The sequence below is a fragment of the Filicampus tigris genome, chromosome 1 (assembly GCF_054856515.1).
Source record: "Filicampus tigris isolate MCC_2025a chromosome 1, RoL_Ftig_1.0, whole genome shotgun sequence".
Lineage (NCBI taxonomy): Eukaryota > Metazoa > Chordata > Actinopteri > Syngnathiformes > Syngnathidae > Filicampus > Filicampus tigris.
The window spans coordinates 10363832-10380359 of NC_141217.1; the positions used below are offsets into that span (position 1 = coordinate 10363832).

Genomic DNA, 16528 nt, shown 5'->3' on the forward strand with positions numbered 1-16528 from the left:
TCCAAGTTACTGCTGCAAAGGTGAGACTAAGGCCATATAATATTTTCTTCCATTTTCTCTGTCTTGCCGGTGTTTAACTGGAAATTCCATGGGCTCAGATCATACTAAGGCCATGAAGTCCAAAGGACTTGCCTACATATAAAAGTGGTTAATTGCAACACACATTGTTTTGTGAGTCTGGTGTGAACGTCGGCTCAGGTGTAGACAAGGTCCCATACATCTAAGTAGGATCATGTTTTTGTTTTTTGTTTTTTTAGAAAAGTACTAAAGTAACTGAAAATTGAAATTACACAAAATCATTGTGTTTTTCTCACATTTGGTCCAACCTTCACATTAGATGCCAAACTGCTAAAAAAAATTACAGTGTTGCCACAGTTCAAGAACAGCTCTCAAGCATGTTTTGCAGGAAGAGAGGGAGATCATCCGCTGTGCTGAAGCACATGCCTCTTTGAAAACACTACTGAAACCCTTCAACTCTATTTGAGCTACTTGAAGACTCTTTTTATTGAAAGAGAATATGTCCTTGACTTCGAGACAGCCTATATAAACCTGTGCATTCCTGTGTTTAAGTTCACTATGTGCAGGTTTCATGTCTGAAACTGTCAGAGCTTGACATGATTTGTTTGACTTTGCTTAATCATATTGCGACTTAAAAGAACAGATATTTAAGGCTTCTATTACATGAAGATGTTTTAGTCTGCATCCTATCTTCACTTGAAAATCTATTTTCTTTCTGACTGTTTTTTTTTCTGAAATTCTTAATAGATTCATTGGATGTCTAATCTGTATTTGACGGTCAAGAAATGATCATGTACTACAAACTGATGGAAATGATGCACCTGTCATAGATGTTTGTAGCATATGGTTAACTTGTTTTATTTATTCTTTTTTTTAATGGCTATACTGAAAGTCCTGAATTGCACTAAAATCACCATTTGGTGGCACCAAACCCTAACTTCATGGAATTTCATACACATCTTTCTTCAGTTTATCAAAACAGTCCAGTTGTCTTTATTTCTGTGCAAGTGACAATAGACACTTTGTTATTATTATGAGTCACTATGTTGAGAATCAAAATTAGGAATGTCACGTCTCAGGAAATGACAATATCACCAAAGGGTATTTGGAATTTGCCGGTCCAGATGAAGTGTAGACTTTCAATCTTTCATTTGATGCCATGTTTTTTTTTCTACTCACAAAATATACTCATACTAAAGACATTTTATGCAACATACCTTTTAGAATATTTGAAGGAATATATGTTAAATATTCTGTTATTGGCTATATCTCAGAGCCAATAATGCCATATTAGAGTAAGATTTTGGTTTACAAAACACAAACATGAATGTAGCAATACCCATAAACATGCAATGAGAGAAACTGTTGACAGTGAATGCCTGGAAAAGCATTTCCTGGGAGAATATTCTGAATTTGGTGATGATCTTGGCCCGCGAACGCTTGCCACTCATTGACTGCAAAATCATTTTTTTCCACATATTATTCATATGGTTATATTTACAATTATGTCACTGAACCGTTTAATGGCCGGACAAAGAAATTCTCATGGCCGGATTAAGAAATTCTCAATGAACAAAAATTCGTTGCATTTCCTGATTATTAGGGACATACGAAAAACATGTTTTGTGGCTATGTATGCCAAGTATAGGAGAAGGTTTAATGAGTTGAAGTACACTTCCAAGAAATTATGTAAAATTTAAAACATTTTAAAGTTAGTGTGCCAAACAGATACGAATACGGAATGATACTGCACATAAAATGGCTGCCACTCCTAAATGATAGATGCCATATTTCTGTGAAACATCCTAAATTAGCCATATTTTTGTAAAACATCCTAAATTAAAGATAAAATTGTACAATGCCGTTAAATGTTGATAATTTTGTCCCAAATTCATCTTTGTGGTAAACTGGCATAATTATACTGTGCCATTGACTGCAGATAAAAATTTCTGGACTGAACTCTAATTTACTACACATTCAGTATTACACTACAGCATCCATCCATCCATCCATCATCCGATCCGCTTATCCTCACGATGTCGCGGGCGTGCTGGAAACTACCCCAGCTGTCTTGGGGCAGTAAGCAGGCGGGGTACACCCTGAACTGGTTGCCAGCCAATCGCAGGGCACACAAAGACAAACAACCATTCACACTCACAATCATACCTAAGGACGATTTGGAGTGTTCAATTAACCTACCATGCACGTTTTTGGAATGTGGAAGGAAACCGGAGTACCCACGCAGGCACGGGGAGAACATGCAAACTCCGCACAGGAAGGTCAGGGCCGGATACGAACCCACAACCTCTGCACTGTGAGGTGGACGTGCCAAGCAGTCGGTCACCGTGCCGCCCACACTACAGCATATACTATGTATTTTAAAAACGCTTAATGATAATGACTGAATCCTTTTATCATTTTTTTCCTCATCAGATTCTGTGGTAAAGAATGCACTCACTTTTACTGCAAAGATAACAAGAGGCATTTTAAAAGGAAGATGACAAGACATGTCTTAGGGAAGGGATTGCAGCAGGTGATTTAGTGTGACAGGAGGATTATGAAAAAAACACATGCCAGTGTGCTCTCTGATGCCCCTCAGGCAAGCTCAAAGGCTACAGAGTGTGAGATCTCCCTGACGGGGTAAGTTCTGTTATTTGATGAAAAACGGATTTGGTTTCAGTTTTTGTGGACACTGCGTTTTCAATTTGTTCAACACAGGTAACTGAATGATTCATGAACGGATCGAGAACTGTTTTCATTCCCGTTTGAAACGTAATTAAAAACACACCTGCTGTATCCTCTTTTTAACACAATTACCACAGCCCCATTTTATGGGCTCCATTCGGTCTGTTTGTTGTGGTGACACAAGCTTGCTTTGATTAGTGCATGCATTGCATTCTCCCTATAAGTAATACGTTGCTGATGTGACCTTGGTAGATTGGGATGCTTATGCGCGCCATATGGTAACAAAGTCTCAACGTTAGTGCCGACCACCTACATTTATTGTTTTTAATGCCTCATTGTCAATAGTGTAAGAAGAGCTTATTTCTGCAGTCAGATTCCTGCGAAAAGCTAAATAAATAGGCACATTTCGTCCAAAAAATTGTATTCCTTTTTTGTCTCAACCACCCACTAGGAATTCAACAGTCAAGTTTATTTCAGGCTCTGCCATAAATAAACACAACAGAGAAAAGTTTAGCTTGATTTAATGCTTTAAAATCAAGTTGATGTATGGTTTGGCGACTTTCCAAAGTGGCCACAGTACAGTAGTTGAGGACATTGGCAGAAGCTCTCAGCAGAAGGTAGGCCTATAATTGCTCAACCGAACCTACCCTAGAGTCTAGAAAGCAATTGAAATTTTTGAAGATGTTCCAGTAGGTTCTGAGTAGTCAGTATTCAGAAAACCATTAATGCCCATGTGTTATTTTCTTATCACCTACTTAACATCTGCCAAGTTTTTTTTAAGTTTCTTCACATCTGCTGACGTCATCTGGCAGCTGTGAAACTGCTGATACAAAATGTATTATTTGCACAATTTTATTTATTGTGTATGTAAACTTTCTTGTACATTGTCCAAAACTAATCTTATTGACATAATGAGGTTAAAACACACAAAGGAATTCAAATCACAGTAGCTTGAAAATGTCTTTTGTTTTCTGTCATTATCGCCACATAAATTATTGTTGGTCATATGCCAAGTCCTCCCATCACCACAGTAGCACAAATCACACTGTGAAGTTTAGGTGTGATGGGTTACATATTGTAGCAGGTGTTGAAATTTAGTTTTACATTTTTTTTTTATAATTATTTCTTCTTTCTCCCCTTATTTATTTGGGTTTTGTTATTTTAGTTTGTATTTGTTTCAAAGTTGTCATGGTGATTTCAGGGGCTACACAAGGGTCAGTTTTGTTTGGCACTCACTTCTACAGAAGTTGCTCATAGAATCTGGATCGTATTAGGCTTCACATTCTCACTCACCACATTTTTCCCAATCCAACGTAATTTATTATGTTGTCTCTTTCAAATATGCCACCAGAGTTCTCATAGCTCCGGGGTTAATTGCCTAAACCACAATCTTTATTCTTTTTTCACCGAAGGTAGGGGAGACCAGGGCTTGAAGTCACACTTTTTACACGTTATGATATTTCTTGGAGTCAATACAACATGTATAAACAAAATGTGTACCAGATGAAAGACCAAAGTCTCAGGTACATATTTTGCATTCATGTAATTTTTATATTTTGTGTCAGTACAGACTTATAAGCAATCGAATGGAGTGTGTGAACTTGGTGACATGTTGCCCCACCATCGGGTAGGTTGTCTCACGACATGGCATAAGATGTCACACTGGATTTTGCAACTAATAAAAAAGGACCAAATTATTACTGTTCTCCTTTTTTCTTTTTTAACGGAAAGTGAATATTGAAGTAAATGTTTATCATTGAGCTTGAAACATTCGTTCAACTAATTTAAACTTAAAATATTATGCAACATTCATGCACTGGATTAAAGTCCTTAGGAACTGCTGGCACAAAGGCTATGGCTCTCAGCCTCAAATGCCTATTTTACCTTAAGACAATTCCAGATTAAATTCTATTACAAAAAAATAAAGCATTGGTTCATCATGAAACTTAAACCAGTCCTGAAATCGGGATATATACTTCAAACAACAACTGGAAGATCACTTTATAAACAGTCAAACAAAACCTGACAAACAAATTTCTTCACTAGTCAAACTCATCATCCAAATGGCAATTCTGGCCGTATGTAAACCAATTTGCTAGGGGTGAATTTTCATTGGCCCAATCTTTGCATGTCGTGACTCATATTTGTGACAACTACCCCCAAAATGACATTGCTCCAAACTAGTACTACCATCATAAGTTTAAAGTTAGTTAAAAAAAGAACAATGACTGATGTATGACAAGATGCCGGAATATCTCCCCTAAAGAGTCCACATGTATCACTGCTAGAATTTGTATCAGGAAGACACTTGTTTCAAAATATTCTTCATATAGTTACATTTTTTTATCTTGGCTCGTGCAAAATGGTTAACTGATGCTCATCTCAGATCACAATATGCTATTCTCTTCTCAGACAGGCCATACCCCTGACCACATAAAGGCAAAACCACATAAACTAGAAAACTAGTATTCCAGTTTTTAGTTGTGCCCCCTGGTGGAGAAGATAATTGCAACGTGACAATTTACCCATGTGAAAATCAGGCCCCGGTCTCTCCTACTGTATTTAAATTCTAACAATTACTTGCTTAGAGACCAGTATTTCCCAGGGGTACACGTAACCCTTGGGGTACTTCAGCACATTGCAGGGGGTACGTGGAAACATTTAACATCCATCCATCCATCCATTATCGATACCGCTTATCCTCACAAGGGTCGCGGGGCGTGATGGAGCCTATCCCAGCTGTCTTCGGGCAGTAGGCGGGGGACACCCTGAATTCGTTGCCAGCCAATCGCAGGGCACACAGAGACGAACATTCGCACTCACAATCACACCTAGGGGCAATTTAGAGAGTCCAATCAACTTACCATGCATATTTTTGGAATGTGGGAGGAAACCGGAGTACCTGGAGAAAACCCACGCATGACCTCTGAACTGTGAGGCGGACGTGCTAACCAGTCGATCACCGTGCCGCCCTATTATTATCCATCCATCCATTATCTGTACCGCTTCTCCTCACAAGGGTCGCGGGGCGTGCTGGAGCCTATCCCAGCTGTCTTTGGGCAGTAGGCGGGGGACACCCTGAACTGGTTGCCAGCCAATCGCAGGGCACACAGAGACAAACATCCGTACTCACAATCACACCTAGGGCCAATTTTAGAGTATCCAATCAACTTACCATGCATGTTTTTGGAATGTGGGAGGAAACCGGAGTGCCCGGAGAAAACCCACGCAGGCACGGGGAGAACATGCAAACTCCACACAGGGAGGCCGGAGCCGGGATCGAACCCACGACCTCTGAACTGTGAGGCGGACGTGCTAACCAGTCGACCACCGTGCCGCCCCTATTATTATTATTATTATTATTATTATTATTATTATTATTATTATTATTATTATTATTATTATTATTATTATTATTATTATTATTATTATTATTATTAACAGCAGCAGCACCGGACATTTTTTGCAATACAAAGCTAAACTTGACGAAGCTCAAACGTCGCGATCGAATTGTCATGTGAGGCTTTCAAGGGTGTTACTCGCTTTTGACGTCATAGAGTGATGACGCTCTCAAGCGCTTGATTTAAGCACAAACGGTCTTCTGCTATGGGATGAATTAAGTGATACCTTTCTTCATATCAGCAATTTTTCACAAGTATTGTCGAGATGAGAAACGGCGATTCTCCTACTTCGTAATGTACGTCATTGCCACGTGACTGTCGTTGTGTATAATGGTTGACCATAGGCCACTTGTTAAGATTGTTCTCTTTTAACCGGATTGTATTGTTGCGCGCACGGTTGGTTAGCGCGTCTACCTAACAGTTCTCAGTTTGGGGGTTGTAATTTATGTGGACTTAGAATGTTCACCCCGTGCTTGTGCCGTGTACTCCGAAGTTTTAATACATTGCCAAAACGTGCAAACCTTTGGGACGTGACAAAAAAAAGTTTTGTTCACCCCCACCCCAGTTTTGGGGCTCGAGTGCCATATGTGGCTCTTTCATTTTTCTGCTTGGCTCTCTGTGACTTTGAAAAATAAGGAGTACTTTTCTAAATGCAATTATGAATATCAAGTTTATGGTGTTTTTAGATGTTTCTCACCGAAAATATTTGTCACAAACGCAGATAACGTAAAACCTGACTACAATGAGCTGATTGCACAATCCATAAGTGATCAAATGCATATGAAAAATGCACATTTGGTTTACATTTTTGGGTGGGTACTTATACGTTTGGCTTTAATTTCATGAATAAGAGGAGGACTTACCGATACATTGACATTTTATTATTTTTCTATTTTATTTATATGCTGCATTATACTCACTTTAGATGTCAAAAAGGTTTTGTGGCCAAGACCAATGTCACTGGAAAGAGCTGGACTAAAGGAACAAAACAGTGTTTAAATTTTGTCAAAATGTTAAGAATTAAGGAAATTGACATTTTAAAGACTTGAAAAAGCGGGCAAAAATGGCGGTCACTTTGTTACAATACAATGGCATGTGACCGAGTGTACGAAGCGGTGTGCGGCTGTTTGGGGACATGTACGAGACAAGAGAAGCATTTTGTGTCGAGATAAGCATATGGCACGACTATGTGTGCCATAAAAGCCATTTCTGCAGTGCAACCCCCATCTGCCTGTTGTTTGTTTGACTAATGGACATTCCCACACCATGCTGGCAATGGACGGCTGTCTTATCCCGGTGGACGGCTCCCCTGCATCTCCCCCCATTCAAGGTTAGACGATACAAATTTTACAAGAGGTGGGCATTTTACAAAATTGTGCTGTTCCATAATCTGTCAGCGGTCAGGGTATGATTAACTCGTCAATGATTAACTGAATTGTAAACTTCAGTCCGTCAGGAGTCTGTTGGTCTGTCAGTCCGTCAGAAGTCCATTAGTCAGTCTCCCAAAAAACAAAAAATAGGGGGTCTGCCAATGACGGAATGACAGGCCGTCACTGATGAACGCGGTTAGTGACGATTACACTGACGGATGAAAACCCACTTCCGTCATTTGTCTGTCCGTCATTTTTAAAAGGTGTCCCATCAATTGTCAGCAAAACGGTCATCTGTTTGTGATGGGTTGACGGACGGGTCCTTCAGTCCTGACGGAATGCACACCTCTGAATTATTGCATCGTGTGGACTTTTCTTCCATGTACAGTTTTCTACCTCCGTGTACAAGTTTCACGACACTTGCATGTCTGCATGTCCCCAAATATCCCACAATTATGTAGTGTGGTCGATATAAATGTTGCAGCTTGCTTTTCAACATTTTCTGGCGGTCAAAGATGAGTTCACTACGTAATCACACAAAAATCACCTCACATGAAATGGTGGAAACGAGTCCTTTGTCACGTCCTGGCAAGCATGCATGTTGGTTCATTGAAGAGTCAAATTGTTTATATGTCTGAATCTAAGTGACAATGGTTGCTTGTGATATATATGTGCTTTGACCAATACAGGATCATGTAAATATTCCAGTGTCAAATATCTGAAAATTAGATGAATTGGTCCTGGTTGGCTAACACGGAGGCAAAATTTGGGCCAAGTCGTAAAGATAGCAAGCGCATGAGAGTTATTATTGAATGAAATGCAATTTGTTGGTAGTGAGTACATTTAGCTTTGCTCTCCGAAGGATGACTAACAATCATTATCGCATGCAAAGTGCCACTTGACCAGACAAGTCTAACATGTTAACATACAAATGATCTATTTTTCAACAAACACACTTTGCCAGATGCTGAAATGATCGGTCATGTTTTTTCCCCAAGACATGTCTGCAGTCAGCATAGCAATGATATTAGTGTCTTTATGACAAGCCAATACAAATACACATCATCAGGAGCTGCTATTCAAAGTCAAAGCTTCTGCCGTTTAGTCACATGACACATAAAGCATATGAAATTGTTACCTCAGGGAGGGAAGGTATGTCGTACGCTACAAATGTAGTCAGCCTGGCCCCATACAGGATGTCCTGAGGCAAAGGCCAGGCTGGATTGAAGTCAAAGAGTAAGTAGTCTATATGGTCATTACAATTCAGCTTCTGTGCCATATTTGTTGTTTGTTGTTAGTGCTATTCATTTTTTCTTACAGTGATTGTGAATGGGACTTCCACTGGTGTGGCGTGGGCTGGCTTAAGGAGAATTTGTACATGGAGGAACATGTCAGAGTCAACCATTTTCGCAACCATTATGAGGTAAGGGTCATGTACTGTATATTAGGGCTGCATGATATGGAAAAATGTGCGATATGGGTGTTGAATACTGTATAGCGCTATTGATATTATTGTGATATTTAACATGTACCTAAAGAAATGACCTTTTATCTAATGAAAGAAATATATATTTTTACGTAGCGAAATAAGCTCACGTTATTCATTGTAATACCCCTTGATACTGTTCAACTATTGGATGGCGATGCACATTTAACTCATTCAGTGCCATTGACGAATTTACTTGTCTTTTCAGAGTCCAGCATATTTCTTTCACATTTTTTCAAACATTAAGGTAAAAGAGGGTCTGAAAATGTCTGGCAGGGAATGAGTTAAAGGGGAAGGGGAAGTCTTGACTTAAATCCATCGCTTTCAATAATAACTCTACCGTTACGTGCCTTTTCATTCAGCTGACACGCAAAGACTTCATGCTGAAAAATCTGAAAAGGTTCAAAAAGAATCTTGAAAGGGAGGCTAGCTGCATGGAGGGCACCAAATGTGATTTCTTCCCCTGCACCTTTGCACTGCCTAATGAGTATCATCTCTTTGTGGAGGAGTTCAAAAGAAACCCTGGCAGCACCTGGATCATGAAGCCAGTAAGCTCAAATTAATCGCAGATACAATAAAAAATAATATGGCTTCCGAATGACTACGCTGTATCTGGCCTACGATGGAATGTGAATGATGTCACCAAGTAACGACACTACATTTTTCACAGGCAGCAAAATCTCAAGGGGCGGGCATCTTCCTTTTTAAAAAACTAAAAGACATCATGGAATGGAGGAAGGTGTGTGATTTTGAATGTTATTATTGGATAGATAAACAGTACTGAACACAGACATGTAATTTGATTGATTACATTGTGTTTCAGCATGATGGCACCCGCTCGGAGGAGCAGAAAGATGCCGCTCAAGTGGAAAGCTATGTGGCACAACGCTACATTGAGAACCCCTACCTACTTAGCGGTGATTCACTGAGTCAAAATCTTATGTTACAAAGCAAAAGTAATTCAACATATATTTACTGGTTCACTTCCTTTTCACAGGAAGGAAGTTTGACCTGCGGGTGTATGTGATGGTTACATCAGTATGTAAATATATTTGTGAAATCAACATTTATACTTCAAATTCAAATGTTGTACACAGCTAACTCCAAAATTATTCATACCCAGGCAGCCAAACTGAGCCAGAATGGGTATCTTCTGGCTGGAAATTGCACAAGAAAGTAGCAAAAGACAATATGAAGTTGTGGAAGAGATTCATTCAAAATGAATAATAATTTGTTATTATTAGATTTAATTTTTCTTACGTTCTGAGAATCATTCTGATCCCTGATGTTTTTAACTTTTGAGAAAATCTCATTCCAAAGCAAGGGTGCCAAACTCAATTTTTTAATTGGCCACATTGTTAAGGTTTCCCCTAGAGGGCCGTTATGACTGTGAAACCTTAATAATTTGATAGTTTAATTTAAAAATTCATCATATTATTTGATATACACAAAAAAATTGATGGATGACTGCTTTTAAAATCATAAGTTAAGTATAATAGTTTGTTCCGCTATTTAAGTTCCCGTAAAAAGGGTAACTGTGACAATTTGAAATTTTGGATAACACTCTTGATTGGCTGGACATGGGAAATGATGAAAAAAAGCAATTGTGGTTTTTAAACTACTTTATTGTGTCATTTCTAGTTACAAGAAGCCCAATCAACAAGTAAATATTAACGATGAACACAATTTTAATGCCTCATCAATACATATACTGTAACTAATACTGTATGTGATATTGTTGGTCAGTACTTTCCCCTGAAGGCATGGCTATATCGAGAAGGATTTGCTCGCCTCTCAAGCACACGCTTCTCTCTTAGCAGTATTGATGACAAGTGTATCCTTTTTGTGCATTTTTGACTGTGTTGATGTGTTTATGCAATTGGTACTTGGGTTTTAGTTTTAACATACTGCTTATTTCATTTACATGAACACTAAGCATCCAAGTTCCGACATTTTCCTTATTGCCTTCTATAAAGATGTGCATCTCACTAATGTGGCTGTTCAAAAAACAGCACCTGACTATGATCCGGAAAAAGTGAGTAGTTTCACATTCACATCACCGATACCTGTGGCAACCTCTGACTTCATAGCAGCTATGTTCTCCTAAAAGTGTGTGCCCTCCTTTACATAGGGATGTAAATGGAAGATACAGAAACTCCGTAGGTACCTGACTGCAAAGCACGGAAGGCAGGTGGTGGAAACCCTGTTCAAAGAGATGGATAACATCTTTATCTGCAGCCTCCAAAGTGTGCAGAAGATCATTATAAATGACAAACACTGCTTTGAGCTCTATGGCTATGACATTATGTTGGATGAGAACCTCAAACCGTGTGAGTTTGAATATATATCCATCCATCCATCACTTATCAGAACCGCTTATCCTCACAAGGGTCACGGGTGTGTTGGAACCTATCCCAGCTGCCGTTGGGCAGTAAGCGAGCGACACCCTGAACTGGTTGCCAGCCAATCACAGGGCAAACATTGACAAAAAGCTATATATAGATTTCGATTTACATTCACAGTGCAGCACCGGCTGCACAGAGGTATCCAGTTTTAATGTACACAAAGTTATACACAGATATATACATGCACAAACACGGATATGCACAAACATGCTATTTTTTGTTGTGCATTCAACCTGCTGACTTGGATGAAAAAAAACAGTAGTAAAACCTTTGGGCAAAGGGAAGTACAGTATGTCTAGTGTGTCATGGCTAGGGTTGTCAACTCCCTGAAAAATAAATGACACCTCATCGGCAGGGACGGCCAACCTGACTGCCTTCAACTAGGGATACCAAAATATCGATATTCTGATCCAAAGTGCTCAATTTTAAGTATCAATCCTCAAGATAAAGTAGTGATATTTGCAATTAATTCATATATATAATATATTAATCTATAACTTAGAAGTTTGTATTGTCATCCAATCAGAATTTTCACTGTGTTGCCAAGGGCAAATAGCTTTCTGCCTTGGCAGAAACGTCTTTGACTACTGCAGAGTTAAACACTGAACAAGACATCAATCAATCAATCAATCAATCAATCAATCACATTTTATTTATATAGCACTTTTCATACATAAAAATGCAACTCAAAGTGCTTTAAAACATTCAAAGCAAAACATAGAATTATCTTCAATCAAAAGAAAAGATAAATTATTTAAAAGTTGTTGAAAGCCAAACTAAAAAGGTGTGTCTTGAGCTTCCTCTTAAAAATATCAACAGTCTCTGCAGACCTGACGTCCTCTGGCAGGCTATTCCAAAGGTGAGGACCAAAACGGCTGAATGCAGCCTCGCCATGCATTTTGGTCCTCACCCTTGGAATAAATAAAAGGCCGGCGCCAGAGGACCTCAGGATCCGCGAGGGCTGGTATGATAAAAGCAAATCAGATAAATAAGATGGCCCAAGACCATTAACACATTTATAAACTAATAAAAGTACTTTAAAATCGATCCTGAAACACACAGCGAGCCAATGCAGCAATTTCAAAAATGGCGTAATGTGCTCCCGCCCTCTGGTTCATGTCATAGTTGAGGCTCAAACTGAGCTCACCTTTAATCAGTTCAGCAGAACATTTTCACACATTTGTCACTTACTCTTCATAAAAGAGAAAAATAATGTAAACAATTTTTACATTTTTTTTACTAGTGTATATCGACTGCCTGCACAGTAAAAATTATGCATCTGTTTGAACTTGTAATAAATGTAAGGCTGTGTGTTTATTCTTTAACAATTACGTTTTTCAAGGAACAGTTGGCAACCCTAGTCGTGGCTATACACTGGCAAGACAGGTATCGGCAATGTTCCAAACTGTATTAATGACAATGCTTCTACAAATCTCATGACATTCTTTGCATTTCTATCTAAGTGCCCAAATTGAAAAGATGACCTAATGGCCAGTGATGCCACCCCGTATCTTATTTGTAGGTGGTTAATTGAGGTAAATGCCTCTCCGTCACTTGCACCTAGTAGCCAGGAGGATTACGACATGAAGTATAGCCTGCTGGAAGACACTGTGAATATTGTGGATATGGAGGGAAGGTAAATCACTGTCTCTTGATGGCTTTTTTGATATTTCATATCACTGGCGTCGGGCCAAAACCTCAAGTCATATTTTGGTGAAATGTATTATTTTTTCCAAAAAGCAATACTATTCGTCAGTCCACACGCGTGGGTGTTAATTTAACACATTATTGACCAATCCAAAGTGTTGAAAACGGCTGCTCTCTTTCACAATACAATGCTAAAAGTTGAACAAACTTGCAATTTTTGGGGTCTCCTGCCAAATGACAATTTTGGAGGTAAAAGGTTTTGGCCCAATGCCAGCAATATGTAAAAACTATATGGCTGAAAGTCTCTGCACTTCTGCTATAAAATATTGTACACTGTCACCAAAAGAGAGTGGAAACATTTTCAGCTGAAAAAGAAAAAAAATATGGTTTACAGTACAATGAATACTGTACATTGCAATACTTTTGTCCATACAGTTAATGGTAGTATATTTGAATCAATGAATGAGAAGGGCATCTTATGAGCACAATGCAATGGTAACATTGTTGTTCCTCCTCAGGTTGACTGGGAAGGAGAAGAGGGTGGGTGGGTATGATCTTGTGTGGAATGATGGGCCTGTCTACAGCGAGGACGTCGACCCAGAAATATTTGGCTGTTCATGTTTAAAAGCCAACACATACTTGGGTAAGGCAATGGCTTTTCTTTTTGAGTCAACAAGCTTCTGTTTTAAGGTTAAATAAAACATCACATAATGTGACATTGAGAGGAATGAGATAATTCTTTGACTTAATTTTTTCAGGGTGTACAAATGACCGGGAAAACCAGCTAAATTCACTTCTGAAAACATTTCCTGGCCAGAAGAGGATATAAACTTGTCAGTTTGATGTTGTGCCACCAAATAACTATTCTTGACCTCAGCTGCAGCATCGGCCTCAAGAGTTGGCATTGGCTCCTTTTCTAACTGAACCTCAACTTTATAAGATTACTTCTGTTTTCAGCATTTATTAGACTATTATTTCAACAAAAAACTGTATTATGTCATATTGTTTCTCATTATGTAATTCTTTCCAAATACCCCTACCCTTTTTTGTTATCATTTGTTTTGCATTCTGTTGGTCATATTCCAAGACAAAAATTTGGATTAGCAACATTTCATTTTGGCATTTTAACTATATTGGAAACAGGCTGTTTATTTCATGTTTTTGATAAGTAAATTACTGCACAAGAAGAAATTGGAAGTGACAATGTTGTCAAATTAGGAGGAAGCGCTGGTGATGATGCAGTCAATGGAGGATACACGCAGGTGTACATTGGAAGGCTTGTAGGATCTTTTTTGGGGCAGTTGAGCATGAATAATTAAGTGGTGTAAGGTTTGAACTGTGGTGGCCTTTATTCACAATTTAAGATATTTAGAAATTCAAGATTTTAATCTCCATACCGCTTAGCATCTCGAGTCGTTATACAGTGCCATGAAAAACTATTTGACCGCTTCTGAAATTATTTTGTAGTTTTCCCACTTTAATGTTAAGATCAACAAAGGCATGTAAATATCAGATAACCCAAGTAAATTTTATTTGTTAAAGAATAAAACTATTCAGGCGGCACGGTGGCCGACTGGTTAGCACGTCCACCTCACAGTGCAGAGGTCGTGGGTTCGAATTGGACCATGGCCTTCCTGTGTGCCGTTCGCCCGTTCTGTGTGGGGTTTCTCTGGGTACTCCAGCTTCCTCCCACATTCCAAAAACATGCATGATAGGTTAATTGAACACACTCAATTGTCCATAGGTGCGTCCTGTGATTGGCTGGCAACCACTTCAGGGTGTACACCGCCTCTTTACCGAAGTAGGCTGGGATAGGCTCCTGCATGCCCGCAACCCTTGTAAGAATAAGCGGTTTGCATAATGGATGGATAAAACTATTCAAAGCTACCTGTATCTTCGTGGAAAAGTACCTGCCCCCTGGTTGAACTTATGAATTCAATGTGGCTGAAGCCGAGCACATTTTCACTGACCACGTCCAAGCCTGATTACTTACCTCCAGACCTGTTAAATCAAGAAAGCATTGATGTTGAACTGACAAAATGAAGTCAGACGAAAGAACTTAACATTAATGCTACAATATAAAAATCAAGAAATAAATTGATAATGACATCTATCAGTCAAAGAGTTACAATGCCTATTTTCCAGACATGGGCATTCCGTCCCAGGGCCCATTTTATGGACGAACGGACGGAAGATGAGAAGATGGCCCAATCCCAATACCTGTCATGTTTTGCTCTAGGCGAGCTGCGTCTCACTCTCTCTGTTTTAGTTGCAGCCCAGCTGGAGTGGGGGCACGTTCCCTTCAGCTGTGCACCTGTGGCGTATCATAATCAGCTAGGTTTAATAGGACACTGTTCACCACCACATCTTGTCGGATTATTGACCTTGCTCAAGCAGCCCAAGCTCTGTTTTCTAGATGTCACGTTCTCGTATCTTGTTCTCGATTTTTCCGGTAAGGTTTTGTTGTATAAAGTTTTTGTTCCTCGCCACTTTGAGCGCTTTGTGTTTCGTGTTATTGTTTTTTTTTTTTTGCAATCTCGTTTTGTTTTTCGGTTGTCAATATTTCCTTGCCTCGTGTGAGCGATTTGTGTTCCCTATTTGATGTTCCCTGGCCTTGTTTTCGCCAGCGTACTTTGTTCATACTTTGTCAGTCATTTTTGGATTTTGTAATTAAAGATTTTTCTGTTCGACGCTTTTGTCTCATTCTGCGTTTTTGGGATTCACATTTTTTCTTGTCCGCTTTTGTCGGACTTGTCAGAATAATCCGACCATGGATCCCACAGAGTCTTGACAAAATTAGGAAAGCTTTGACCAGTCAGGGTCGACTGGTGGGACAGCAGGATGCAGCGCTCACGGAACTCCGTGGTGCTGTGACACTGCTGGCTCAGCGGTGCAACAGTCTGAGTGCCCAGCTTGAGCAGCGCGACATCCGAGGAACGCCCTCTTTGGATTTCCAAGATGCATCAAGCTTGATGCCTCCTGACATATTCAGATGTCGGGAGCCCAATTTAGCCCACCCTACACGGTATGAGGGTGAACTCGGATTGTGTGGGCAGTTCCTCCATCAATGTTCCCTCATTTTTGATCAGCAACCACTTACTTATGCCACCGATAGTTTGCGAGTGGCGTTTATTATGAGTCCCCTGTCTGGTCGAGCTGCTGAGTGGGCTTTGGCGGTGAGCAATGCCAAACCCGGGCTCCGGTCTTCCGTCCCTGATTTTGTTAGAGTTTCGCCAAGTGTTTCACCACCCTGTACAGGGAAGGGAGGCCGGAGGTCGGTTGTTAGATTGCGCTCAAGGTAACCAATCCGCTACTGATTATTCCATACACTTCTGTATTCTTGCGGCTGAGAGTGGGTTCGACGACAGTGCACTGCGTAGCATATTCCGTCGTGGACTGAACTCATCACTTAAAGAAGAACTGGCCGCACGAGATGACACCACCAGCCTGGAGGGACTTATTGCACTTGCTATTCGGTTGGACAACCGGCTGCACGACCGTCGTCGGGAGCGTAAC

The 16528-nt window shown here is 39.8% G+C and overlaps 1 protein-coding gene across 4 annotated transcripts; it reads left to right on the forward strand.

Annotated features, from left to right (window-relative positions):
• Nucleotides 1-6265: 6265 nt before the first annotated feature.
• Nucleotides 6266-15702, forward strand: LOC147152712 (putative tubulin polyglutamylase TTLL9). Of its 4 annotated transcripts, none has more exons than XM_086051533.1 (13): nucleotides 6266-6400; nucleotides 8618-8710; nucleotides 8795-8897; nucleotides 9323-9508; nucleotides 9631-9699; nucleotides 9784-9877; nucleotides 9958-9998; nucleotides 10707-10794; nucleotides 10937-10995; nucleotides 11092-11288; nucleotides 12888-13001; nucleotides 13531-13655; nucleotides 13771-15702. In XM_086051533.1, coding segments are annotated over exons 1-13 (1242 nt in total). In that variant the 5' UTR covers nucleotides 6266-6398; the 3' UTR covers nucleotides 13842-15702. The 4 variants fall into 4 exon arrangements, with proteins under 4 accessions (XP_085907659.1, XP_085907685.1, XP_085907676.1 ...); XM_086051544.1 differs by lacking the exon at nucleotides 6266-6400 and adding an exon at nucleotides 6416-7434; XM_086051550.1 differs by lacking the exon at nucleotides 8618-8710 and having other exon boundaries at nucleotides 6273-6400.
• Nucleotides 15703-16528: the final 826 nt, after the last annotated feature.